The sequence below is a fragment of the Diabrotica virgifera genome, chromosome 5, assembly GCF_917563875.1.
Source record: "Diabrotica virgifera virgifera chromosome 5, PGI_DIABVI_V3a".
NCBI lineage: Eukaryota > Metazoa > Arthropoda > Insecta > Coleoptera > Chrysomelidae > Diabrotica > Diabrotica virgifera.
The window spans coordinates 245,279,265-245,306,841 of record NC_065447.1 but is presented as its reverse complement, the minus strand read 5'-3'; the positions used below and the strand labels follow the sequence as shown (position 1 = coordinate 245,306,841).

General features: G+C 32.8%; 1 protein-coding gene across 4 annotated transcripts; it reads left to right on the top strand.

The window, feature by feature from the left end:
* The first annotated feature begins 736 nt into the window (after nucleotides 1–736).
* On the top strand, nucleotides 737–27,577 carry LOC126885316 (proton-coupled folate transporter). 4 transcript variants are annotated; one of them, XM_050651841.1, is made up of 8 exons: nucleotides 1,349–1,424; nucleotides 1,495–1,670; nucleotides 4,016–4,243; nucleotides 14,852–15,215; nucleotides 17,924–18,448; nucleotides 21,376–21,459; nucleotides 22,078–22,234; nucleotides 27,346–27,577. In XM_050651841.1, exons 2-8 carry the CDS (start codon nucleotides 1,668–1,670, stop codon nucleotides 27,452–27,454), a joined length of 1,470 nt encoding a protein of 489 aa, XP_050507798.1. In that variant the 5' UTR covers nucleotides 1,349–1,424; nucleotides 1,495–1,667; the 3' UTR covers nucleotides 27,455–27,577. The 4 variants fall into 4 exon arrangements, with proteins under 4 accessions (XP_050507796.1, XP_050507799.1, XP_050507798.1 ...); XM_050651839.1 differs by lacking the exons at nucleotides 1,349–1,424; nucleotides 1,495–1,670 and adding an exon at nucleotides 737–934; XM_050651842.1 differs by lacking the exon at nucleotides 1,495–1,670 and having other exon boundaries at nucleotides 1,332–1,424.

Genomic DNA, 27,577 nt, shown 5'->3' with positions numbered 1-27,577 from the left:
GCCATCTATTGACAACTAGAATAAATGTTATAAATGTCACCGACGAAATGTAATCACCGACGTGCGTTTATTTCTGTCACATACAATTTAATGCGTTATAAAGAAATCGAAAAACTGTGACGCACTGAAAGATCCTCATGAGAAAAAGCATACATATTCATTCCTGGTATTATTTTATCTAATAAAAAAAATTACGAAAAATCGAAGCTACACAGTAAAAACGTCAGGGTGCCTCCTAGACTATTAATAGAATGTTTTATACAGAGTAGTATATAGGTATGTATAAGAAAATTTTAATATTTTTAAGAAATTTACTTCAAACTATTTTCTACTCTACACTATCAATATTTTTTAAACTTTTCTGGTATACTCGCTTTGAATTTCACAGTTTGGTACGTGTATAGCTTTAAACGTACAAAAAAAAAATAAAAATCGTTACAGGGCCGCCGATAACGGGCCTGCAAGGGATAAGGGATACATTGCAGGTGGGCGCCCCTATTTGAGGGGTGCCAAAATAAGCTTTTTCCTGCTGGTGTTATAGAAAATAATTATTTAAAAAAAAACAGAAGGGCGCCTATGCTGATTTTGCAGGCGGGCACCTTATACCCTAGCGCCAGGATTGTCGTTGTATATTTCAATCCGACAGATATCTAAAATATTTGTCTAAAATATTGAACAATAAAAAAAGAATTTTTGCCCCTTCACTATAAGGTCGAAGGTCGTTGTTAAATGATACTAAATACTTTGCCTACCAAAAGAATTCAAATGGAACATCTAATCAGCAGTTTAAGTTTATAACACACTTTGATATTTCTACAGTTAACACCTCATAGTTTTATCTATTCAAATGAATTAGCTCCTACTTAACAATTAAGTACGAATTTTTAAAAGTGGTTGAGTGATGAAACTTCAAGAATATCCAGAGCTGAATAAGGTGAGTGAAAAAGACAAAAATGTGCATGTAATAGACTATAAACTATGCAAAGAACAGGTGTAAATCTATAAAAACAATCTATAAAAGATGAAAAAAGAATTCTAGATAAGAAATATATAATATAAAAGTATCCAACAGAGGTCAAAAAATCGGATAAAAGACAAAATCTTCCAAAAAGTTTTACATGAATAAGAATAGTGACAAATTTTGATATTTAATAGCTGTTAAGGTTTAAATTGTTAAAATACTTATTTCCTTTACGTTGACTCTAAATTCCTCGATTTTCTAATTGAACGAAATATTTAAATTCTTCCCGCCATTATAAAAAAAATCATAGACATATAATATCTGTCTATGAAAAAATACAAAAAGAAGAAGAAGGTTAGATTAACATACCACATAACCTATAATCTAGTGGTATAACCTCAATGTTTATAAATTTTGAAACTTTTTGAACGTAGAAAATATTTAATAAAAATTTAACCAAAAGGTAACTTTTCTTATACAGATAATTCATCAGTAAATCATTTTTGAGCGAAAGTAAATGCATGTTATTTTAGAATAAACAAATTATGCTACATATAGAGCAAAATGTCACTGAATTAGGCTCAAACTCACAAAGTAGACACGGCTTGGTTATGGTTTTTAAGTTAGGCTTGAACGACTTTCTAGAAGTAATAATTTTAACTAGGTTAATAGAGAAAATAATGTATAGTGGTGTCCCACATGTATCATGGTAAGTACCAGTTATTTTACACATTGCTATTTTGTTTACAAAGACCAAGTTTTGCTTATTTTGTTTTACAGTCGAACACAAAAAATAAGAGTGTCAAAATAAATATCAAATGAAACATTGGGTGCATTCGGACGACCACAGCAGCTGGAGAGCTGAGTAAGCGATAGCTGTCAGATGACACCGCTGGAAGCCAGCCGCTGAGAGATTTACTAAGCTTTCCCTATTAGCACTGAATACAACCACTCAGCCGATTTGTGCTGACAGTCAGCAGCTGTAGTCTTCCGAACGCACCCATTATGCTGTACTTCACTTAAGTTGTGTACATACTGTATATGGCTGTAAGGCAATTTGTCAGAACTACAGGTAAATAGTAGGCAAACATGGTAAAGGAAAAAGACGGCCTTCTTGGTTGAAGAACTTGCGAGATTGGTATAGTATTGATACAAGCATGCTCTTTAGGGTGGCAGTGAATAAAATTAAGATAGCAATCATGGTAACCAAAGTTCTGAAAGGACATTAATTAACTAATACGATTATTTTTTCACTAACTATGTATTCAGTGATTACAATAATTTATATACTAATGTCCATCTCACCCTGACTTTACAGTATAGGGAACATAGGCAATGCAGTCCTTATGGGAGTTTTTAGTACGGTGATGCAGATTTTATCAAAAAGAATAGAAAGGCAATCTACAATTTTAGGATTCATATGCGTAATAAATAAATATCTATAGTAGGTATATCAAATAAACTTATACTTCATCTAATTTACTTACCATTGCATGTCATCTGCATAATAGCCTGTGATGTCACATGATGCCAACACGAAAAATTTAGGCGGTAGGTGTGTTCTTTTTTAGAATCATTTTGCCTAGTACACTGGAATTACAGCCACTAGACATATTTTATTATATATGTGTAGAAATAATATTTGAAGATTTCTATTAATGTTAATCTAAAGAAATACACAATAATATGTTTCATTTAATTTGTATAAATGGATTATAAAGCGTTTTTATGAAGCACATTTGCTCGGAACAGACTGTAACTGTAATCGATCAAAGTTTTTAATTTATTTACATTGAATATTAATTTGTTTTGTTGTATAATCCATGTTTACAATAATTATCTGATCTATTTGATTTAAAATGGATTCAGGATTTTTTTATACTTCAGCAACTATGTCAGCTTAGATCTCTGGCTTAGATAATAACGTTCAACGGTAAGTAAATTAGATGAACTGTAAATGCATATGAATCCTAAAATTGTAGATTGTCTAAAACAGTTTTAATGTTCTGAAAACAGTTTTAATTTAATCTCTCTAAATGTTCGATTACAAACTCTTTTTGATAAAACCGTCATCACCGCACTAAAAACTCTCATAAGGACTGCATTGCCTATGTTCTCTATACTGTAAAGTCAAGGTGGGATGGACTATAGGACAGTAAATAATACTTGAATCGCGAAAAGAGGAAAATTGATAAAGTGATTTTGTTAATAATATATTGTTACTATGGAATGCTTAGATAAATTTTGAACATCTTTAACAACAAAATACTTGGATCACAGAATATATCCTGGTGTATTCTCTGCTTGGATCTTCCATAAATAATAAACAATGAATTATAACTTTTTATTAATTTCAAATCTTAAATCAATTATTATCAAATACACTATCAATATTATGTAATAAACAACTTAAAATATTCCTGAAGGCATATCAAATATTTAGTGGAGTTGTTTGTCACTCTCTTGTCACCACATTCTCTTGGACTGAGTGTGTTGTATGACAAACATAGCGAATATTCGATTGTGAAATATCACCACAGACATTGTGTTTATTTTTTTTTCAAATCCTGGAAAAACTAATAAATATTTTTGAAAAATTTTAAATGCAGAATGAAAGATTATGTCATTACCGAGAGTAGAAAGTCCCTTAGAATAAACAAAAAGTTTCTTTTGAACGAGATATTTGAAATTAAAAATCACACTCAATTTTCTCTTCTTTTTCACTCCTGTAACTTATTAAAATAAATATTATAGAAGTGTTCAGGGACTTTCAACCCTCAGTAATGATGTAATCTTTTATTCTACGTTTAAATTTGTCAAAAATTCTTATTAGTTTTTGCACGATTTAAAAAAAATGAATACATTTAAAGCACTGGAGTTGAAAGTGTGTGCCTATCCCCTTAATGCTTACTTACATAAATCATAAAAATTGAAATATTGTGTCATGGTTACACTTAAAAGATTCTGATAAAAACCACTGAACGTAGAGTTAACACCTATCTATTTTCCTGACCAACATCTACAATTTCTTCTCTAAAATTCTCTATTTTTCAGATGGATGAGCCAGCAACGACACGATATAGCAATAAATTCCTTCACTATTTCAAATATGTCACTGTGGAACCGACAATGCTTTTGTATATGATGGCGTTCATGACCACAAATGTAGCAGAGCAATCATTTTATGTTTATAAGACGTGTACCATAAACCATGGATACAACAAAACGATCTGTGATAATATCAATGCTCCTGAGTACAAAAATATCTCCAAAGAAGTACAGGTAATATTTACTGTTCATGTTGATAATTATTTTGATCATTTATGTGGTTTAATCAACGAACTGTCAATACTGATGGAATGGCCCCGTCCCATTCAAACAGTGAAGCCAGATTGCGGGCAACATACAACAGAGAGGTCCTAGAGAGAGACAGAAAAGAGTCAGGAAAAATTTGGGCCGTGTAATTTGAGTGGCCTATATAAACTTAAATCAGGGAAATGGACCTCATATTTTTAACCTGGTATCAGGGCTGATGTGTAGTATTTCAAAATTTAAATATGTACTTTTTTGTATTTAAATATGTCAGAACTCTTCTTCATTAAAAGAAGTACTCATTTTAGTCTTTCTTTTTGGCATATTCTATTTTGTAAGTTTTAGAATGCCATGATATATTTTATAAATATAAGTAATTTTATTGTATATCATTTAATGACAATGACAAATCAACAAAACAGTCTATCCTAAATAGTATAAATCTAAGTACATACAAACTATAACTATATATAGTCCTACAACATACAACGACCACCAGAGTTGCCAGATGTGATTTTATAAATCTCCCACTTAGAAACTGAAATTCCCTCAAATTGAAGCTCAAATCACCCAAATTTAAAGTTTTGCCGCATTTTAATAAGTTAGTAGTCAAATGTAGAGAACAGTAAACCAATATTATAGGTCGTACATATCAACAAAGGCCCTGGAAATAATTCATAGCCCCTCCCCCCCCCCAAAAAATCCCCCAACCATTATTTCTCCTTAGAAAAATTTCCCTAGACGCTTTCAAATTACTCCAAAATTGTGGGAAAACACCCCAATCTGGCAACCGTCACTACCACTATCATTTTTTGTTTACGAAAGATGGTGATTATTTTCCCTCCTTCCCTGACTATCTTCTGTCTCATCCTCCTGGCCGCATTAAATTCGCTTCATGTCCATTCTAGTCCATTCTTTGATGGTTTTTGCGGTAAATTTTAAAGAACCGCTTGGATTGACTTGAAATTTGGCATACATATAGATAATATGTTAAAGAAAAAAAAATGATATTGTGCCGATGTGTGCTTTTGCTCTGGGGGTGGGTACCACCCCTTCTCGGGGGTGGAAATATGTAACCTCAAAATAACCTCGGAAATTAATAGATATTTCAATTTTGAGTAAAAAATCTTATATACGACTTTTTCGGTAAATTGATATTTAGCAAGTTATTCACGATCGAAATTGATGATTTCCTACATGAAAAATGCATGTTTTTGTGTGGATTTTCAAAAATATCTGTAAAATTATGCATTTGTACGAAAAAGTCATTATAATCAAAAAGAAAACTATTAAATGAGTGAATGGAGTGGTGTTTTTTAAATTATTATAGCAATAACACAACCTAAGTTACAGCCTACTTAAAATCGGGGTTTTTTCGAATTAACCTTGAGTCAAACATTTTATCATTAAATAACTCAAGAAATAGAGATTTTTAGAAAAAAAATTATGGAGACATCTTTTAAATATATTACTGATGCCTTTAAGAGGTGCTATGATAAAAGTGATTTGCAGGGGCGTAACAGAGGGCCCCGCAGCATGAAGCTTGCGGGGGGGGCCCCAATCGCTTAAGGGCCCCATCTTGTCATCTGATATTATGTAAAAATCTGTTATTGTTATATTATTTTTACGTTGTCTGTTTAAATTTAAAAACGTAAAAATTTCTAACTAGACGTATTTGCCAAGTGAATCATCTCATAATATCTAGAAACTTAATCCCTTCCGCCCTACCGAAATTTTATGGCAGCGACAATAAACTATATAATGCTTTGTACGTGACTATTGAAAGATATTAGAATTGCAATTTGCCGAATTTAAGAACAATATTTTTAAATCTAAAAATGGGTTTTCTTTCTCTCTGTTCTTTACCTACTTTCAGTATTTCGATACAATATTATCGCCAGTAATTTCATATTAGTTGTTTGCATTGAATGTTATTTATGTTTGTGTTGTTTTACGGTTATAGTTGCATCAGTTTGGTACGCATTTATTTAACAATTATTGACGACTTTTCTTGTGTAATCATTGGACAATCTCTCAACAGATAAACGGTAAGATATAAGGAAATTATAACACTTACGCTTTAGGGAAGTCAATGTAGAAAAACTTGCATTATTTCGGTTTCGGAAAAAATCAAACAAGCTTATATTTTTCTAAAACATTTTTTGTTAGTTTATATATATCTTATCTTAAAGTGAAAAGTTCTACTCACAGATGCCTCTAATTGTTTATTAATTCTTTAAACAATAAAACTGTTTTATATTAAATAATTTTAAAAGATATCGGTGAATTCATTATTTTTCTTTGTTCAAAAATGTTTCTATTTGCGTTTTGATTATGCTGAATTCGAATATGTCATTAAATCAGGGCCATAAGTACGATGTTGGGGGCCCCGGGGCAAACGTGATCTGGGGGCCCCCTACCGGGGGGTCTGGGGTTAATCACCCAGCAGAAGGAGTCCGGGAAAATTGATATTTAACCACTTGAAAACGCATTTTAATGTACACCATGACTGAAGTTTCCTGTACCTACCTACATATTGCTATTTTAGTTGACCAACACAAAAAAAATTGAAATCACATTATTTTAAGCTAAATATTTACCATCAATATAACATCTTTTCTGTTTTCATAAAAAATATACTACATATAATGTTACATTCTTCGGCTATAATGTAGGTTTTTAATCGCGATATTTTGCCTATAGGCAGTATAATGCGATTACAATCGCGGGGCCCCCTTCGCCGGGGGCCCCGAGGCACTGCCCCGGTTGCCCCAATGGTAGTTACGGCCCTGTCAGACATTACAATTTGAAAATTCAAAATAAATTTTTTTGAGCACTTATACAGTATGTCTGCGTGGCTTCGAACCATATGGGAAACATTTTTATTATCAATTTTACGAAAAAACTTATTCTTCATGAAATGCTCTGAATGGTCTTAAATCTGAGATACAAAATAAGCCAGATAAACCATCAGATATCAAAGCTTATCAATTTTATACGAGGTAAGTCAAAAAATAGGAATTTAACTCAAGGATAAAGTACTTTTATATTTAACATACGATTTTAATTTTAATATGGAATTACATCCTTGCAAATAAAAAATTAATTTTTCCAAATATTTCTCAAATTACCGATAACCAACATCATTTTATTACAATTTTATAATAACTATTTTATTATTAATTTTTTAATTTTACGAAAAAAATCTTTCTAAAATTCTTATCAGATTCTTTATAAAAAGCTCTGCATTATCTCAAAACGAAGATTCAATCGTACTATATCACATTTTACCAACTTTATACGAGGTATGTCGAAAAATATGAATGTCTCTCTATGAGTTAAGTACCTTTATAGTTCACAATATTTCAACTGGAATGATATAATTGCATATTTAAACATAGTTTTTAATTGCGAACAACTTTTTATAATATAATTTTTTAATGTTGTAAAATATAAAGGTGGTATAGGTACTATTGAGCGAAATTAATATTTTTTGATATACCTCGTATAAAATCAATAAAATTTAATATCTGATTATTGCAACTTAAGTTTTATACCATGCAGAGCATTTTATGAAGAATAACTTTTTTTTCGTAATATAGATATGTAATAAAAAAGTTTCCCATAGGTTCCAAGCTACGCAAACACACTGTATAAGAAATCAAGAAAGAATTGTTTTAACATTTACTATTTTTAAAGCTGGTTATTAAATGTATTGTAGGTAAGTTGTACAGAAAACAACAAAAGAAGTTGTTTATTTGGAATGGGTCTGTATACCAATAAAGATGAGAAATGTAAGTTGTTATGAACAGTGAATGATAACGCCAACACAAAAAAGTTTTTGTTAAATAAGTCGTATTTAGTAATTGTTTAACGCGGGAGCAGTCGTACTCACTTCTGTCACGTAAGCAGTCGCTCTTAGAACAAAATCTAACAATACGAATTTAAAACAAAGTTCAATTTTATAATATTTTTGTTTGCTTGTTATGTTAAAAATATCTATTTCTAACAATTTTAAAACTAATTGGTTCCCACCAAAGCCATAAATTCCACAAAAAAATAAAAATGAAATTAAAAATTTTTAAAAAAATCCTACGCATTACTACAATCTTCTTCGAGGCACTTACAAGTGGAAAGTTATGTTGCGAAATTTTTCATGGATTTTTTCTAATGGCGCGACTGCTCCCGGGTTAAAAGGGGCCCCATTTCAAATTCTGCGGGGGGGCCCCGACGGGGTTTGTTACGCCACTGGTGATTTGGATAAAAAATGGCTGAGTTATTACAAAAACAAAACGATTATGTCGTTGAAAAATCAAAAGAGTAATTACTTAAATTGGTGGATTTTCCACAAAAATATATATCAATACTAAAATGTAGTCTTTTTTATACTAAAACTTATTCAGTTTTTTCAATGTCTCTATGGTAAACACTGAGTGAGATATTTATATTTTAAGTTTGCACGTAACTGTGAGAAGCAGTTTTCTAAGCCCTTTGAATCGCATGTTTTAAAAATCAAAGACATCCAGAAAGTTCAGCTTCTGCTTACTATTAGCACTTATAATTTCCCACAAAATAAGCTTTGGAACAATGAAATATCTTGAAAATTACAGAAGTTATCGTTAAAAAACCACATTGAAACTTATGTCGAATACTTTTTAAGTGTTGATATAAGTATTTTATTTTTTTTTTTCATGAAAAAGGCGCATCGTGTGAAAAAAAGGGAAGATATATTTTCTGTCATAAATTAAATAAGTAACTCAAAAATGCTTTTTAATTTGAAATACCTCAGTGGCGTACTATTTTTTTTAATTCAGAGTAGTACCCGTATGCGCGCCAATGATGAATATAAAATTCTTAATATTAAGCCTGTCAATAAATGCGTAATAACTACCTCTTAAAACCCACCAAATTTCATTTGCATATCTCAACTAGTTTTAGAGCAATCAATAAATCTTCACTTTATAAGAGAAATCTCAACACCCCGTATCTTGGAACTTCATTAGCTACGACACTGGTTCTACTAGGTCTCCAAACTTCATACATACACAAATTTTTTCAGTTTTTTATAATCTATATTTCTGCTCGTAATATTTTTTCGATAAAATACTTACTTTTTGAGTTATTTGCGAAAAACCGTCTAACAACGTGGTTCTTTTGTTGAAAAATGAACATATTCACTCGCAAATAACTCGAAAAGTATTGACTTAGTGAAAAAACTTTATAGAACAAAAGTTGCTTAGAATTAGTCAGTTTATCCATTTTCGGACTTATTTTGGACCTATATTTTTTCACCCCCGATAAGGGGTGAAACTCACCCCCAGGGCAAAAGTACATATCGGTACTATATCACTTTTTTTCCTTAACTTATTAGCTATATGAATGCCAAATCTCATGTCAACCCAAGCCGTTGTTTAAAATTCACAGGTTTTGCAATCTTTTAACGTGAGCGAATGATCTAATAAATCTATTTGTAGGGGTAATTTATAAGGGTTGAAAATATTAAATACTTTGCATTAGTCAGTTTATCCATTTTCGGACTTATTTTGGACCTATATTTCTTCACCCCCGATAAGAGGTGAAACTCACCCCCAGGGCAAAAGTACATATCGGTACTATATCACTTTTTTTCCTTAACTTATTAGCTATATGAATGCCAAATTTCATGTCAACCCAAGCGGTTGTTTAAAATTCACAGGTTTTGCAATATTTTAACGTGAGCGAATGATCTAATAAATCTATTTGTAGGGGTAATTTATTAGGGTTGAAAATATTAAATACTTAATAAACTAAATTGCAAACATAAAATAAAGTTTAGATCACTACAAAATACATTATTACTTAACTTATAGTTACAAAATATTTTTAAACAAATTCTTATTTAGAGGGTAGTGTTTAAGGGGTTAAAAATAGTTATAAACTATAAAATACATTTCAATATGAGAAGCAATCAAATTCCTATATTTAACATACTATTTAACGTACCTACACATAATTTAGATTTAAATAATGCTTATATCGGCTGTTTTTAATTTTTGGTAAAAAAAAAGGTAGTTTTCACCCCTTAAAAATAAAAAGCACATATTGTAGTCATATCACTTTTGAAGAGAAGGATAAGATGAGCTTATTTGCAAAATTTCTTCTAAATCGGAGCGGTTCTTTAGAATTTAGAGGTCTTGCAATATTTTACCGTTAACGAACGGACTATTCCATCAGTATTGACAGTTCGTTGGGTTTAATACTCATTGGTGGCTGGTAATATTTGAATTTTTAGGCCACAATTGCTTTGTTCCCAGAGACAGTCCATAACTGGTTTCTGACTGATTCGCATGTGCAGTTCCGTTTTCAAGCGTTTGAAAATGGAACTGCGCATGAACCAGTCAGAAACCAGTCATGGACTGTTTGCGAACAAAGCTAATAACTACTCCAGATACATTATCACTTCTCAGGTTCAATTTGAATCTTTTATTGGATGTGGACTAATGGCATGTAGTCTTTGCAGGAAAGCTGTTTTATTGGGTGTTGGAAGCCTCTGGTTTGGTCTGATGGAATTTACTGTATTTATCGTCAAGTACAGGGAATAGACAATTTGATTCTTTATGAAAAATGAAATGAGTCTTCACCATATTGATTTCTTTCACCCAGTCCATGTTTGCTGAGGTATCTGTCATTATTTTTGTTGTTTATGAAGATGACTCTTTCTAGTTGATCATATTCCTCTTTCAGCAGTTCATCTGAGCAGTGTGTATTGGCATGTGTACTTGAACATGTAGTTTGGAGGGTCTGGAATTAAATGATTTTGTGATAGGATCGTTGATGTACTTTGTGTATCTTTTGTTAACTCCTGATAGATACTTGTTTGTTTTGTTTGTTTTTTTTATTTCCACGGGACAAGCCCAATACAGTTGCAATTTTTTACAAATTTTGGAACAGTTTAGTATACTAAATATAAGTCATGTATAACATAAAATATAATAGTTAAAATAGTTAAAAGAAATAAATTACATACAGAACAAATTAGAAACAAACTGGTAAAGGTGGACATAACAAAACAATTAAGAGGCAATATTAATTTGTTGCAAGTCGCGTATAAATTTGAGAGATGTGGAACTAAAATTAAGCCTCTCAGTATTTTGATTTGCTAGACGTAACATTCTAGTTATAGGTTCATTGAGGCCATAATTACATCGATGAAATGGTACATGAAAAGTGGTTTCAACTGCATTTCGAGTACTGTATGAAGGAACTTTAAAACCAAACTTAGACAATAAATAATTACTATTTGCTGTACCATTTAACAAACTACAGAATTTTCAAATCATGGTGATAACGACGTTCTTCCAGGATATTGATATTTATTAATGCTCTAATTTCGTCAAAAACCTAAGGAATTTATTTTGAACTTTTTCAATTTTTTCTGCGTAAACATTATAGTAAGGTGACCAAATACTACAACAGTATTCCAAGTGAGATCTAACAAGAGAACAGTATAACAATTTTAGGGTATTGGGACTTTTAAAATCATAGCAGTTTCGTTTCATGAAGCCAAGCATCTGTAATGCCTTCGAAATAATAGAATCGGTATGATCTGCGAATTTTAGCGATTTGTCAAACATTATTCCAAGATCTCTTATTGTATTAACACAATCTAGTGGTGTGTTATCAAGTTTATATTCAAACGGAATATACGTTCTACCTTGATAAAAACTAATTTATTTGACACTTTTTGACATTTAGCTCCATTTCATTTTCTTTACACCAATCCTGTATTTTATTTAATTGAAATTGCAGATTTTCGGAATCGTCAAGACTAGATATTTTCGAAAAGATTTTTAAATCATCCGCAAACAAAAGCTTATCACAGTTTATATCTGCAATATCATTTATAAATATAATAAATAATAGCGGACCCAGATGTGAACCCTGAGGGACGCCATAACTGACAACTACATCCTGAGATAGACAATCCTGGATCCTTACTGCTTGGCGCCTTCCTATTAGGTAGCTTTCCAGCCATTCAAGCAGTTTCCTATTTACTCCAGTAGCTTCTAATTTAGACAATAGGATGTTATGATTTACCCTGTCAAATGCCTTGGAGAAGTCTGTATAAATAGAATCAATTTGATACCCACCCTCCAAAGCACTCGACAGCGCATCCAAATAGCAAAGAAGATTTAATTCCGATGATTTGTGTTTCTGAAAACCATATTGCTCATCTACTGGAAACAATTTGAAACATACTGAGAGGTAGTCAGACACTAAGCTTTCAAATAACTTAGGAATAGTACTTAATATAGAAATTGGTCTGTAATTTGTAATGTCAGATCTACTTCCAGCTTTATGTATTGGCGTTAAAAAACTTAATTTCCAAGGATCAGGAAAGTAACCAGTATACAAAGAAGAATTAAAAATTTTCCACAGTGGTCTGGCCAAAATAAAACTGCATTTCTTTAAAACTATAGGACGTATTTTGTCAGGACCAGGACCTCTGTTCACATCTAACGTCATCATTCTTTCATATACTTGAGATATTGTAATATTACATGAATTAATCGTTATATTGGTGGTGGGAGGTAAAACACGTTTACTGATTGCTTTATCAGAATAAACTGATGAGAAATATAATGCAAAAGCATTTGCAATATCACTTGGAGCTGTACCTATAAGTGATATTGTTCAAAGACATTTCATTTGGTAAACCTGTCCTGGTTCGTTTTGAATTTATGAATGACCAAAACTATTTAATGTTACAATGAATGGAATTCTCAATTTTTCTATAAAGTTATTATGACAAGTTTTTGTTAGAGCTTTACATTTTCTTCTAAGGCTCGAGAATGCATTATAATCATTTAGAGAGGAACTAACTTTAAATTTTAAATGTGATAACTTTTTTTCAATTACTAGTTTCTTTAGTTCTGGCGAGAACCGTTTTGGAAACTTTTTTGTTGACATTATTTTTTTTGGCACAAAAATTTCAAAAGCACAGTACATGACTTCGTAGAATGTATTTAACATTTTATCTAGACTTTGATTTTCAAGAAGATTAATTACCGCAGGATTTCTTCTTAATTTTCATTACAGTTAGGGAAAAATAATTTTTTTTTAAAACATCTTTTTTAAAAATTTTTCAACTTTGTGGCGCCACTCCCGCTAAACGGTGGGTGATAGACATACATATTATGATGTTGGGAAATAAATAGTAGAAAATATAGTCTTCTTCATTTTACTATGAAGTAAATTTTTACAAAACGTACAGGAAGGGCTACGTTTCGCAAAAACCACAAATTACCCTCTTTAAAGGGATGAAAAGGGGGTTCCGGGGCGAAATTTTTTAAGAAAAAGTTAGTCTCATAATAAGCACCCCTTGATATACAAAAAATCCATGATATACCATCAAAATTAATACGACTAGTGCAAATGACAATGACAGAAACAGAAGCACAAGTATGTATTCAAGGACAGATCACTGATGCGTTTACGATAACGCAAGAACTGAAACAAGGCGACGGACTGGCTCCAACGCTTTTTAATCTTGTTCTTGAATATGTAATTAGACGGTTGACGGTAAGCGGAAATAACTTACAAACAAATCTACCCAATTAGCAGCATACGCGGATGATATAAACATAATGAGCAGAACAATGAATGCAGCTGAAGAAACCTACGTTGAGTTGAAACAGAGTGCAGAAGCAGTAGGGCTAGCAATAAACACAAATAAAACAAAACTACTCATACAAACCAGATCAAATAGACCGGCGCAACAACACTTTATTGACGATATAGAACATGTGAATAGATTCACGTACCTAGGAATGGATCTGGTTGCAAGCAGTGAAGAAGAACCGGAAATAAATAGAAGGCTTGTGCTGGCAAATAAAGCATATTTCGCGATGGGCCACATATTCAAATCGCGAGACGTACACCGGAAAACAAAACTCCGGGTATATAAAACAATAATCAGGCCCGTAGTAAGTTATGGCTGCGAAACATGGGTGGTGACACAGAAATCTGCCAATGCATTAGATGTGTTTGAAAGAAAAGTATTACGTAGGATACTGGGCCCAATAAGGGAAAATAACAACTGGCGAATTATTTATAATAGAGAAATATACGAGCAATATAGCGAACCAACTCTAGCACAACACACTAAACTACAGAGATTACGGTGGGCAGGGCACGTGGTCCGCATGCATGAGAATAGAATCCCCAGAAAATTGCTGAATGCAAGAATGCAGGGAAGAAGACCGGTTGGAAGACCTAAAAAGAGATGGGAAGACGAAGTCGATGAGGATGCCAGGAACTTCCTGGGAACGCGTTCATGGAAAAGAACAGCGGTAAATCGAAATGATTGGAGAAGTTTATTGAAGGAGGCCAAGGCTCGATTTGGGCTGTAGTGCCATTGGATGGATGGATATACAAAAAAAAAATAAAACCAGACTTGTGTCCATTTTGCGAAGTTCAACCTCTGTTTCCTACACTATACTGTGAGTTCTTCTGTGGTAAAGTGTGATCATCTGTTCTAATATGTTACTGCGATCCACAAACCTATTATTCTTCTATTAATATCTTACTTATTTTCAGGCTAGCACTGCAAAATTTCATGTATGGAACAACATAGCCGGTCATGTGACACCGATAATATTGGCACTTTTCATTGGGGCTTGGTCTGACAAACGTGGTCGGAAACTTCCTTTACTTATCGGTCTTTTTGGAAAATTAATATTTTCTCTGATGATAATCGTCAACACTCTCCAACCTAGCTGGCCAGTGGAATATGTCGTATTCACTGCCACTTTACCTTCTGCCTTAACTGGTGCAGATGTTACAATCTTCGCCACAGCATTCGCTTACTTGGTAGATGTTTCATCTGTAAGCAATAGGACTATGAGGGTTACTATTCTGGAAGTGTGTTATTTAGCAAGTATGCCGTTAGGAATAGCCTTTGGTAAGTTATCGATACAAATATAAATAGATTGTAGAAATGTTTAGTGGTAGATGATCAGAGGTATATCCCCCAAGGAGTTGGGTTTACATCTCATTTTTCGTCTTCATCTTGGTCTGTTGATTACTGGTTTCCAGTTGGTTATCCTCCTATTTAGTGCATATTCTCCTCTTCTTTATATGTGTTCAAACCATATCAGCCTTTGGCTTTAATAATTTTTACTACATCTTTCCCTTTGCTGATATTTATTATTTCATGATTCATCAGTCTTCCGTATTCTCAGTTGTATATTTTCCTTATTCTGTCTTTATTGGGCGGTGTATAGTTCTCATAATTTTTCTTTCAATTATTCTTAGTTTTTCTTCATCTTTTTTCGTAATACACATTACTTCCACTCCACATGCTGTCACTGGTAATTGCTGCTTTATATATTTTTGTCTTCAAAGACAAAAGTCGCCCTCTTTCAGATTTCTTTCACTCATAGCTTTGATTATCTCTAGTTGTCAGGTTTTTCCTCTTTAAAATAAAAATTGGGCCTTTGAAACCGAAGATAAATCAACAGAATTGATCAACAGACATCAAACTAATGTTTTTTTTTCTACAATCACTTGATAAAGAAGACTTTTTCGCTTGTCAATGGCAACGAAAAGTTGACGTTTACTGAATACCGTCACTTTATCGCTCTAGCGCGTAAAGTTTGATTTTCGCTCGTCGTTCGTAGCAACCGTACAATCATACAATACAAACACATTGACCATTCAAACTGAAAGATTAGTTAGAAAGATGAAGTTAATGTTATGACATTATAATGACAGATATAAAATAGTTACAATAAAGTTAATGATTTAAAAATAGTTTCATAAGTGATTGTAGAAAAATGTTGTATGTATTACAAGCGCAAAGTGACAGTATTGCCTTCGAGTAATTAACTCTTACTCTCAAGCAATAATGTATCGCTTTTCGCTCTTACTTACTTACTTATCCTCTTCGTTCCCACTGGAACATAAGGCATCAGTCATTCTCCATTTTTGCCCATCTTGTGCTTTTTCTCTAACTTCTTTCCAGGTTAGGCCGACGTTTTCTGTCTGCTTCTTTAATAATTGTTTTCTTCCATGTATTTATCGGTCTCCCCTGTTTCCGTTTTCCTGGAGGTTGGAATTCTAATGCTTGTTTTGTTATGTCTGTGTCTGGTTTCCGCAGAGTATGGCCCACCCATTTCCATCTTCTCTTTCTTATTTCTTTATGTATTGGTTCTTGCTTCGTTTTTTTCTATAAGTCTGAGTTTGTGATTCTGTTGGGCCAAAATATTCTTAGAATTTTTCGTGAGCATTTATTGATGAAGGATTGAATCTTTCCAGTGTTGTGTTTTGTTATTCTCCAAGTTTGTGATCCGTATAATAGTACTGCCTTTACATTACTATTGAAGATTTTTACTTTGGTGTCCAGTTTTATCTCATTAAATTTCCATATATTATTTAACATATAGTATGCTGTGTGTGCTTTGCCAATTCGTGTTTGGATATCCTCCTCTGCTCCTCCTGTCATGTTCAGTATACTTCCTAGGTAATTAACTCTTTCCACTGATTTCAGCTCTTGGTTTTCTATTTGTATGCCCATTTCTCTCGGTTTGTTAATCTTCATTAATTCAGTTTTATTCATGTTTATCTCCATACTCACTTTTTTACCTTCTTTGGCTAATTTCTCACTTTTTTTCTGCATGCTCTGTCTCTTTGCTGAAAGTAGGCATACATCATCTGCGTATTCAAGAACTTCTAATTGTTCAAAGATATTCCAGTGTATACCAGTTTTACCGTTGCTGCTTTTTCTCATAAGCCAGTCCATGACAATAATAAACAGAGTGGGAGACAGTATACAACCCTGCTTTACACAGCTGTTAATGTCGATTGGTTCTGTTAAATTCCCGTCGTATAATACTTTTGCTGTGGTGTTTTCATAAAACAACTTCATCATTCTTAAGAATTTGTCCGGTATCCCATAACTCTCTACTATTTCCAACAATTTTTCTCTATGTAGGATATCAAACGCCTTTCTAAAGTTAATGAAGTTTAGATATAGTTTACTTTGCCATTCCACTGACTGCTCGATGATCATTCTGAGCGTGCAGATCTGGTCTATACATGACTTATTTGCTCGGAAGCCAGCTTGATTTGGTCTTAATTTTTGGTCTATTTTACTTTTCATTCTATTAAGCATGATACGGGTCATTATTTTGCACGCAACATATAAGAGGGTTATAGGTCTCCAGTTCTCGCACTTTGAGGTGTCGCCTTTTTTCGTGATAGTGATTATAATGCTTTCTGTCCATTCTTTGGGAATTTTCTCTTGACTCCATATATTTTCAAATAGTTTATACAGTAAATGTGTCATTTTTTCAGTGTTTACTTTAAACAGCTCACCTACAATATCATCTGGACCTGCTGCCTTTCCCTTTTTGAGTTGTTTTATACTCTCTATTATGTCCTCTCGGCTGAAGTTGGAGACATCAATATCTAACGGTTCCGGGTTTTCTTCTTTCTCAATATTTTCTAATGAATTCACATTGTGGTTAAACAAGTCGGTGAAATACTTTATCCATCCTTTTCGCTCTTAATACATAAATAACTGTTATATAACGCAAAATTAGCAATAAATGTAAACAAAATAGAACAGTGAAATTAATTATTTTTCTAATAATATATTAACATTTTCAGGTGCCTACCTCTTCAAGTTTGTCTTCAACAGATCATATACCTACATGTTTGTAGTTAATAGCATACTAATGGTCTTGGCGATCTTGTACACATCCTTACGTCTAAGTTGGAGGAGTAATTCCATGCAAAGACCTCTTTCGGAAGCTTCCAACAAATTTTTAGACTTCTTTGACTACAATCACGCTGTTTCCACTTTCGGAATGTTGTCCCAATACAGACCGGGCAACAAAAGAACCTACTTGTGGTTACTTTTGATCATGATGGCTCTATATACTTTCCAAAGGAACGAAAGAGACATCATGCTAGGTTATTGTTACTTAACTTTTCACTGGAATGATGGCCAATACAGCATATTTAAAACAATACAAAGCGGCCTTCAGGATATCATTCTGTTACTTGCTATTCCCATAATGAGCAAAATTTTTAAATGGCGTGATACAATCATTATTATGATTGGAGCTATTGCACATGTCATGGGACGCATATTTTATTCCACAGCAGTTGATCCTTATGTTTTCTACATCGGTAAGTATTTTTTCTGGAAAAAAAATTAATTTTAAAAGTGAAGTGAACTTTTCTTTTTTCGTACCTTTTCCTAGACGAATAAAAGCGGAATGTGATTGCTATTGTAGACTCCTTTTCGCTTTCTATATTCGTCGTCTCTATGTCTTATAAACTGTAAAATGCAGAGATTTAGGATGTTAACAGAAAGGGGTTCTAATAAGGAAAGTTTCAGATTTATTATTATTTTAATAATGGATTCTGTATCTAGTCATATTGTCCTTTTCATGAGCATTTTTCAGTGCGTAACAAATGATAGGAAAAAGGGTAAGTCCGTGATAATACACATTTATGACACTTATTCTAACATGACATTTTAGTTAAATCTGACAGTTGTCACATTTTATTTTCAATTTGGGATAAAAACAAATCAAATGTGTTTCTTGCATTTATAAAATGGTATTTTCTTTGATTTGTATAGTCTTATAAATTATACAGATTATATTTGTAATATTATTATCTAATTAAAAAAAATTATTTTTTTTATTACGGCGCCATCTATGGACAACTAGAATAACTAGAATAAATGTTATAAATGTCACCGACGTGCGTTTTTTTCTGTCACATACAATTTAATGTGTTAGAAAGAAATCGAAAAACTGTGACGCACTGAAAGATGATTATGAGAAAAAGAATAGCAATAAAGCACTGAATCTCCGAAAAAAAAAGGACAAGACGGATCTTAATAATTCTTTTTGCATTCGATTCGTGAATGCGCCAGGAAACTTTGTGACCCCGAGCCATGATATAATATTGAAAAACTGCATACAAAAAATGCATTCTTAAAGTGCATCTCAAACAGACAATAAAAAAATTCAGAATTCGTCCATTATCGGCCGAAATGAGTTCAATTTTTTTACTCGTGGGTTTTTGGGGTCGCTGAAAACGAATATGACGTCAAAAGTGATCTCCGGAGTACCTGGTACCCAGGGTACCAACTGTGTAGCTCGTCTTGTGCAGTTTTCGGCAAGTTTATTAAAAATTAGGTCAAAACGGCAAACGGGTGTATGTTCTCAAAAAACTTTTGATAGTGTGTAAAAAATTTTTTATTATCAGCTGAGGGAGACTGTCATTTATTAAAATGATAAAGAAGGTACCACAATCTTAAGCGACCTCTATATTCGTAAATAATTATTAAAATTAATTAAAAAATGAAAATGACTAAAAAGCCATGTGTAGGTTAGATGAATTTTAAGTTAAGATACTAAATTTAAAATTCATCTATTAAACGTTTTAAACTTAAAATTCATCTAACCTATACATGGCTTTTTAGTCATTTTCATTTTTTAATTAAATTTAATAATTATTTACGAATATAGAAGTCGCTTAAGATTGTGGTACCTTCTTTATCATTTTAATAAATGACAGTCTTCCTCAGCTGATAATAAAAAATTTTTACACACTATCAAAAGTTTTTTGAGAACATACACCTGTTTGCCGTTTTGACCTATTTAGAAGTGTGTACAAGTCTTGCAGTCTTTTCCAATTTCCAATTTAAAAATTAGTCAAAAATCATTACTCGGGGGGGTTTTGGGGGCCGCTAACGACGAATATGACATCGGAAGTAATTTCCGGAGTACCTGGTGCACAGGGTACCTACTGTTTACCTCATCTTGTGGAGTTTTCGGCAAAAATTTTATTAAAAAATTCGTCAAAAATAATTACTCGGGAGTTTTTGGGGTCGCTAACGACGAATATGACATCGGAAGCGATCTCCGGAATACCTGGTGCCCAGGGTACCTACTTCTTATGGAGTTTTCGGCAAATTCATTAAAAAGTTAACCAAAAATCATTACTCGGGGGGTTTTTGGGTCGCTGACGACGAATATGACATCGGAAGTGATCTACGGAGTACCTGGTACCCAGGGTACCTACTGTTTACCTCGTTTTCTGGAGTTTTTGGCAAATTCAATAAAAAATTAGTTAAAATTCATTACTTAGGGGTTTTTGGGGTCTCTGACGACGAATATGACAACGGAAGTGATCTCCGGTGTACCTGGTGCCCAGGGTACCTACTGTTTATCTCCTAACTAATGATGTTTGACTAATTTTTTAATGAATTTGCCGAAAACTCCAGACAACGAGGTAAACAGTGGGTACCCTGGGTACCAGGTACTCCGTAGATCACTTCCGATGTCATATTCGTCGTCAGCGACCCAAAAACCTCCCGAGTAATGATTTTTGGCTAATTTTTTAATGCATTTGCCGAAAACTCCATAAGAAGTAGGTACCCTGGGCGCCAGGTATTCCGGAGATCGCTTCCGATGTCATATTCGTCGTTAGCGACCCCAAAAATCCCCGAGTATTTATTTTTGACTAATTTTTTAATAAATTTTTTGCCGAAAACTCCACAAGAGAGCTAAACAGTAGGTACCCTGGGCACCAAGTACAACGGAAATCACTTCCGATGTCATATTCGTCGTTAGCGGCCCCAAAAACCCCCGAGTAATGATTTTTGACTAATTTTTTAATGAATTTTAATGACGAGGTAAACAGTAGGTACCCTTGGCAACAGGTACTCCAGAGATCACGTTTGACGTCATATTCGTTTTCAGCGACCCCAAAAACCCCCGAGTAACAAAATTGAACTCATTTCCTTCGATAATTGACGAGTTCTGAATTTTTTTATTGTCTGTTTGAGATTCACTTTAAGAATGCATTTTTTGTATGCAATTTTTCAATATTATATCATGGCTCCAGTTCACAAAGTTTTCTGGCGCATTCACGAATCGAATGCAAAAAGAATTAATAAGATCCGTCTTGTCGTTTTTTTTTCGGAGGTAAGGCCGATTTTAGTGCTTTATTGCTTCGTCTAATCTGGGACTTTCCTATTTTCTTCTAATTAATTTTAATTTTAAAAAGTAACATAAATGCCGGCTTGACATTTTTAGGTGGTGTCTTTGCAGCAGTTGGACCCATTGTTGCACCTGTCATAAGATCTTTGGTTTCTAAAACTGTTTCTACTTCTGAGAAAGGTAAGTCTAATTAATTTTTAATTAAAAATGATTTTTCGCAATGTTCAATTATAATTATTGTGGTTTATCTATCTATCTATAAGCGAGGTTCCTACAGCATCTGCCGCTTCTCGCATTTCGACCGCCATCGTTTTCTGTCCATCCATTCGTCTTCTTTGATGGTTATATCTCTCATGATGTGCCGTACATTTTCTTCCCAGGCAACTGAAGGTCTTCCCCTTCTTCTTCTTTGTTGTGGTATGTAATTTAAAGCTTTCTTTGGCCATTTATCTTCATTCATTCGTTTCACGTGACTATTCCACACGGGTTATCTCGTTTCAATTCTATCTACACTGGAATACACAGTCCTCCTCCAGTCCTTTGTCCTCCTTCTAATATCTTCATTCCTGATGTGATCTTTTTTGGATACACCACACGCTCTCCTTAGATAACCCATTTCTACTACTTCTATTCTTTTTCTATCTTTTTTCGTGATCTGAAACCTAATTGCGGTTTATTCCTAATAAATATAGAATTTGAGATTTTACTTACTAAATAAAAGGGTTAAGGTCTAATCCTTCAGTTATTAGTTTTATGACATGATTGTATACAATTGTTATAAATCGTTTTATTTTTTAGGAAAAGCTTTTGCAGTACTAGCTGTAGCAGATAATGCTGTGCCTCTCATAGCGGGAACCAGTTATAACGCCCTATATTATTTCGTTCTTCCATACAATCCAGGATATGTATTTTTCCTCACAATAGCGACACAAATTGGAGTCTTTTTGCTAGCCACGTAAGCATATTTTGTATAGAATGTTCATCTAAGTTCTTACTGCCACCTCTAAATGATCTTTTTATTCGTAAAAAGATTAAACTAAAACGTTTTTGGGCAACTAAACGAAACATTCAAAATGTACGCCTTTTTTAAAATTATTTAAAATAAGATTATATCGCAAGAGGCCCTAAAATCAACATTTCAAAGACAAAGTGGAAGGTAGTTGGAAATATTGATATAGATCAAGGTCTACTTTCTCTTAATGGAGAGGATGTAGAACGGGCAAATCATTCCAAATAACTTGGCAGCTGTGTTAAGTTGGTAGATTGCCATGATACGTTGCAGGGTTGGTATGTCGAGTTAAAACACTAACTAACTTATAACTTTATTTATGATTTACAACATCCATCAACCTAAGGTTACTAAGATGTTGTTTCGCGGGGTAGTCCTTCAGGACACCCTTCTTGTAGGACGGCTCACTAGCACAGTAACGATCTTAATCTTACTATGAAGAATGACAATACTATAATGCTCAATTTAATCCCTCTGTGGGCTATTTATCTCTTCTTCCAACTCGGACTTTGGAAGTAAGCTATACGTGAGTCTCTGCGATGTTACACAAACAAACTTCGTCAATCAACCTTCGTTTTGTTTGTGTATGTAGAAACAATATCTTTTGTAACAACCTAAATTACTTAAAATTATATACATTTTTTTCGATACATATTATATTATACAGTAAGGGTTTTTTTCCCTTACTGTACAGCTGGTTAAATGTAAGTTGTGACTATAATGAAGAGATAATAACCAGGATCGAAATATCACGTAAGGCTTTTATGACCTGGAAACCAGTTTTATGTAACATTGTAGTAACCTGTAGATGAATATTCGCAAGAAGGTCCTGAAATGTCATGTGTGGTCTATACTATTGTATGGTTGTGAGGCATGGACGTTTAAAACGACAATTCTAAACAAATTAGAAGTATTCGAATTGTGGTGCTATCGACGAATTCTAAAGATATCGTGGGTTTCGCACACTTCCAATGAAGATGTTCTTCAAATGTTGAATTCAGAACGTCTGATCATAAGCATCATAAACGGGAGAAAAACAGAATACTTCGGCCATATAATTAGAGGACCTAAATATCATCTACTTAGCTTTATAATACAAGGAAAAGTGGAGGGAAAGAGATGGATTGGTCGAAATAAACTTTTATGGTTGCGTAATAGAGAATGGTGTGGAACCACAGTAGAATTATTTCGCGCAGCAGCCGATAGAAAAAGGTTTTAGAAAATTGTAAACTTGATGACGGCCAACGTCTGAATACAGACAGGGCCCCTAAAGAAAAAGATATCGCAAGTAATGTCTTATTTAATAGTCCTTATGTCGCTGAGAATATTTCTAGATTTTTGTGTGATTCTGTCAGCTAACGCTAATGACTACTGTGTAAAAAGGTAGGGACTACCTATGATGGTCATAGTAGCCTTCAGCTTTTCCCCAACTTCTAATAGAATTCAATTGTTATTTGTGTTGACATCTGTCAAAAAATATGACGTGTTGATATTTTTCGTAAATGGCAATATAACGAGACATCGAAAACAAAACCTACACAGATGATTAGTCACTACCACACAAGGAATATAATCTTATAAAATTATAATGCGACATGTCGTGCAGTTTGTCCAGGACAGTATCTAACAAAATAAATTTACAAAATGTCGCCCATATGCACACCTATTACTATCTATATTACCATCTATATTACCCATCTATATTACCCTAATAACTATGGCTTGTAAAATCTATTCACAATAATTTTTTTTTAATTAACTATTTTTAATGGGAAATAAGCCACAATTTTACTATTTTTAAGAAAATAGCACGTTTAGTAAATCAATAACATATCGAGTTAGTACATATTTTTTACACTAAGCATCAACATTAACGCACTAGCTTAAAAATGGGACATTTTTGATGTCTCGTATTTCCTAAACCTGTTGTCCGATTTGAGTGATTTTTTAGTATATTATAGCTGTATTCTTCAAGAATATCGGTGTAATAATATAATTGCTAAAAAGATAAGTGCCATTGTATACCGGGTGTAACAACGATAGCGTATTTTTTCCTCAAAGTTTGGAACACCCTGTGGAATATTTAGGTCTGGATCCCGCGTATGAAAAAAAAGTTGATTAATAACAAGCTGAAAATTTGTTAATAGCTTAAGGGTGTCTAGTCGGATAAACTTTGATATATGGGAACACTGGAACAGGGGCAGTTTTAATTGTGGAACAGGTTAAAAATTTGGAACGGTCAGACCACGAAAACGGCACATGTATTTTGTCCGACAGAACAGACTTAAACTCTACGAACAGAGATTAAACTCTCATGCAAAAATCAGACTGCTATTTATCACCAAATGGGCGTTTTAATGAGTGGAACATGTAGAATATGTCAAATGACAGGAATTATGACAGGTGATACATAGCAGTCTGATTTTTGCATGAGAGTTTAATCTCTGTTCGGAGAGTTTAAGTCTATTCTGTCGGACAAAATAAATGTGCCGTTTTTGTGGTCTGGCCGTTCCAAATTTTTAATCTGTTCCACAATTAAAACTGCCCCTGTTCCAGTATTCCCATATATCAAAGTTTATCCGACTACACACCTTAAGCTATTAACAAATTTTCAGCTTGCTATTAATCAACTTTTTTTTCATACGCGGGATCCAGACCTAATTCTAGCGTATATAAAATATTGAAATTAAAACTCAACTGTAGCCTCATGCTTTATTAACATTTTGCTTTTTGATTCATTCGCTTATGTGGGATAATAAAAAAGTTAGGTACTTTAACAACTAGCAATGTTATTCGTCAATACAGGGTGTTTCTAAATAAATGAGACAAACTTTAAGGGGTATGTTTATAAAGCATAAACATATGTTTATAAAGCAAACGGTCATTATTTTTTCATGCAGAATTACCCCTTAAAGTTTGTCGCACTTATGTAGAAACACCCTGTATTGATGAATAACCTGGCTAGTTGTTAAAGTACCTAACTTTTTTATTATCCCAAATAAGCGAATGAAGTAAACAGCATAATGTTAAGAAAGTCGTAGGCTACAGTTGAGTTTCAATTTCATTATCTTATATACGCTAGAATCTAGAATATTCCACAGTGTGTTCCAAACTTTGAGGAAAAAACACACTATCATTTTTACACCCGGTATACAATGACACTTACCTGTTTAGTAATAATATTATTGAAGAATAAATTAATAATTAATTAATTAATAATTAAGGCCATGGGTACATAATTCGCAAATATTTTACGACTATCCCTACTTTTTCTATCTTTACACGGCAAATTACGTGTAGTAAAATTCACACTGGTATGGATATGTAAACATTACTAGAATGTCATTCTACTTGAAAATGTCATTAACTTAAAGAGATGGCTTTTGAATGTTCTTGGATAACTGTTATTTATTGTATAATTGCAAATTATTAATTCAGTTAATAAATGTGATTATTTTTTCACTAACTATCTATTCAGTGATTACAGTGATTGTAATAATTTATATGTACAACAAAAACTAATACTCAATCGAGAAAAGAGGAAAAGTGTTAAAGTGATTTTTAATAATATATTGTTACTATGGAACGCTTACAATTTTGAACATCTTTAACAACAAAATACTTGGATCACAGAATATATTATCCTGATGTATTCTTTGCTTGGATCTTCCACAAATAACACACAATAAATAACTTTTTATTAAGTTCACGTCTTAAATCAATTATTTATCAAATACACTATATATCAATATTATTTAATCAACAACTCAAAATATTCCCGATGCCACGTCAAATATTTAAAATTGTCACTGATTGTCACGGTCTGACTGACAATATGCTGACAATATTCTATTCGACTGAGTGCGTTGTAAGAGAAAGATAGATTTGGAAAATATTACCACGGACATGGTGTCCATTTTTTTCGAATCCTGAAAAAACTAATAAATACTTTTAAAAAAATTAAACGCAGAATGAAAGACTAAATTATTACCGAGGGCCGAAAGTCCCTTAGAATAAATAAAAAGTTTATTTTGAATAAGATATTTGAAATTAAAAATCACACTAAATTTTCTCTTAGTTTTTCACTTCTGTAACTTCTTAAAATAAACATTATAGAAGTTCTCAGGGACTTTCGGCCCTCACTAGTAACGTAATCTTTCATTCTGCGTTTAAATTTTTCAAAAATACTTATTAGCTTTCTCAGGATTCGAAAAAATGAATCCCCATTTGAATAGCATTGCAGCCGAAAATACGTACCCATCCTCTTAATTAATAAATTAATAAATAAATAATCGATATTCTTGTAGAATAAAGCTATAATATACTAAAAAAATCACTAAAATCGGACAACAGATTTAGGAAATACGAGACATCAACAATGTCCCATTTTTAAGGTGGTACGTTAATTTTTATGCTTAGTGTATTTTAGTATTATTTATATACCTATGTATTATTAATATTATTTATAATTTAAAATAACATATTTACATATTAAGGTCAGAATTTAGTATTAGTTTTGAGAGTAAACTAAAGTAAGACCTAATACTTACGATGTCGGGATAGTGTCAAGAGGTTTTTTCCTGGTTTTCCCTCGTGATTTTGGAATCTCTAACGCGAGAATTTTACTGACACCGTTGCATGGGGTTGTCTTTTTAAAGACAGATCACATGCTATGATTTTTTGTGACATATATTCTTGATTTGGGGTTGATTTCATGTAATCGAATGAACTATCTTTCAGTAAAGTCGTCTCAGGAACGCAACTTATAAATATTGGCAATATCGTTTTAAAGTCTTCTACTTTAAAATGTATAATATATGTCTGAATTACCGATATAAATGAGTCAGATTAAATAAATTATTAGAAGAATTTTTTACTAAGCAACAACATTTTTGTTAATTTATTAATATTTTTTGTATTTTAACAACGGCATCCGATTTGGACGTCGAAACGTTAATAAAATCATTTTTCTAGTAAAATTGTGGCTTATTTCCCATTAAAAATAGTTAATTACAAAAATGCCACAAGAAAGTAGCTTCAGAACAACATTTTTTTAGGTATATTCATTCAAGAACACATAGAAACGAATTTGAGATTGAAATTCCACCACCAAAACCCATTTTACACACGGAAAATGATCTGCTACAGGAACCAAATCTGGAATAAAGGCCCTTTAAAAAATTTCCTATTTTGTGACAGTATTCAGTATTTTATTGTTTGACTTCTTTGCTCAAGTGACGTAGTTGTAGTGTTTTGTATATTTTTGTAGAAATAAACGTATAAAACGCC

Coding starts and splice junctions, on each gene's coding strand:
- LOC126885316 (XM_050651839.1), top strand. CDS start 902: ATGAAACTTCAAGAATATCCAGAGCTGAATAAG. Junction 4,244..14,851: donor ATATCTCCAAAGAAGTACAG/GTAATATTTACT, acceptor ACTTATTTTCAG/GCTAGCACTGCAAAATTTCA. Junction 21,460..22,077: donor TGTTTCTACTTCTGAGAAAG/GTAAGTCTAATT, acceptor TTTATTTTTTAG/GAAAAGCTTTTGCAGTACTA.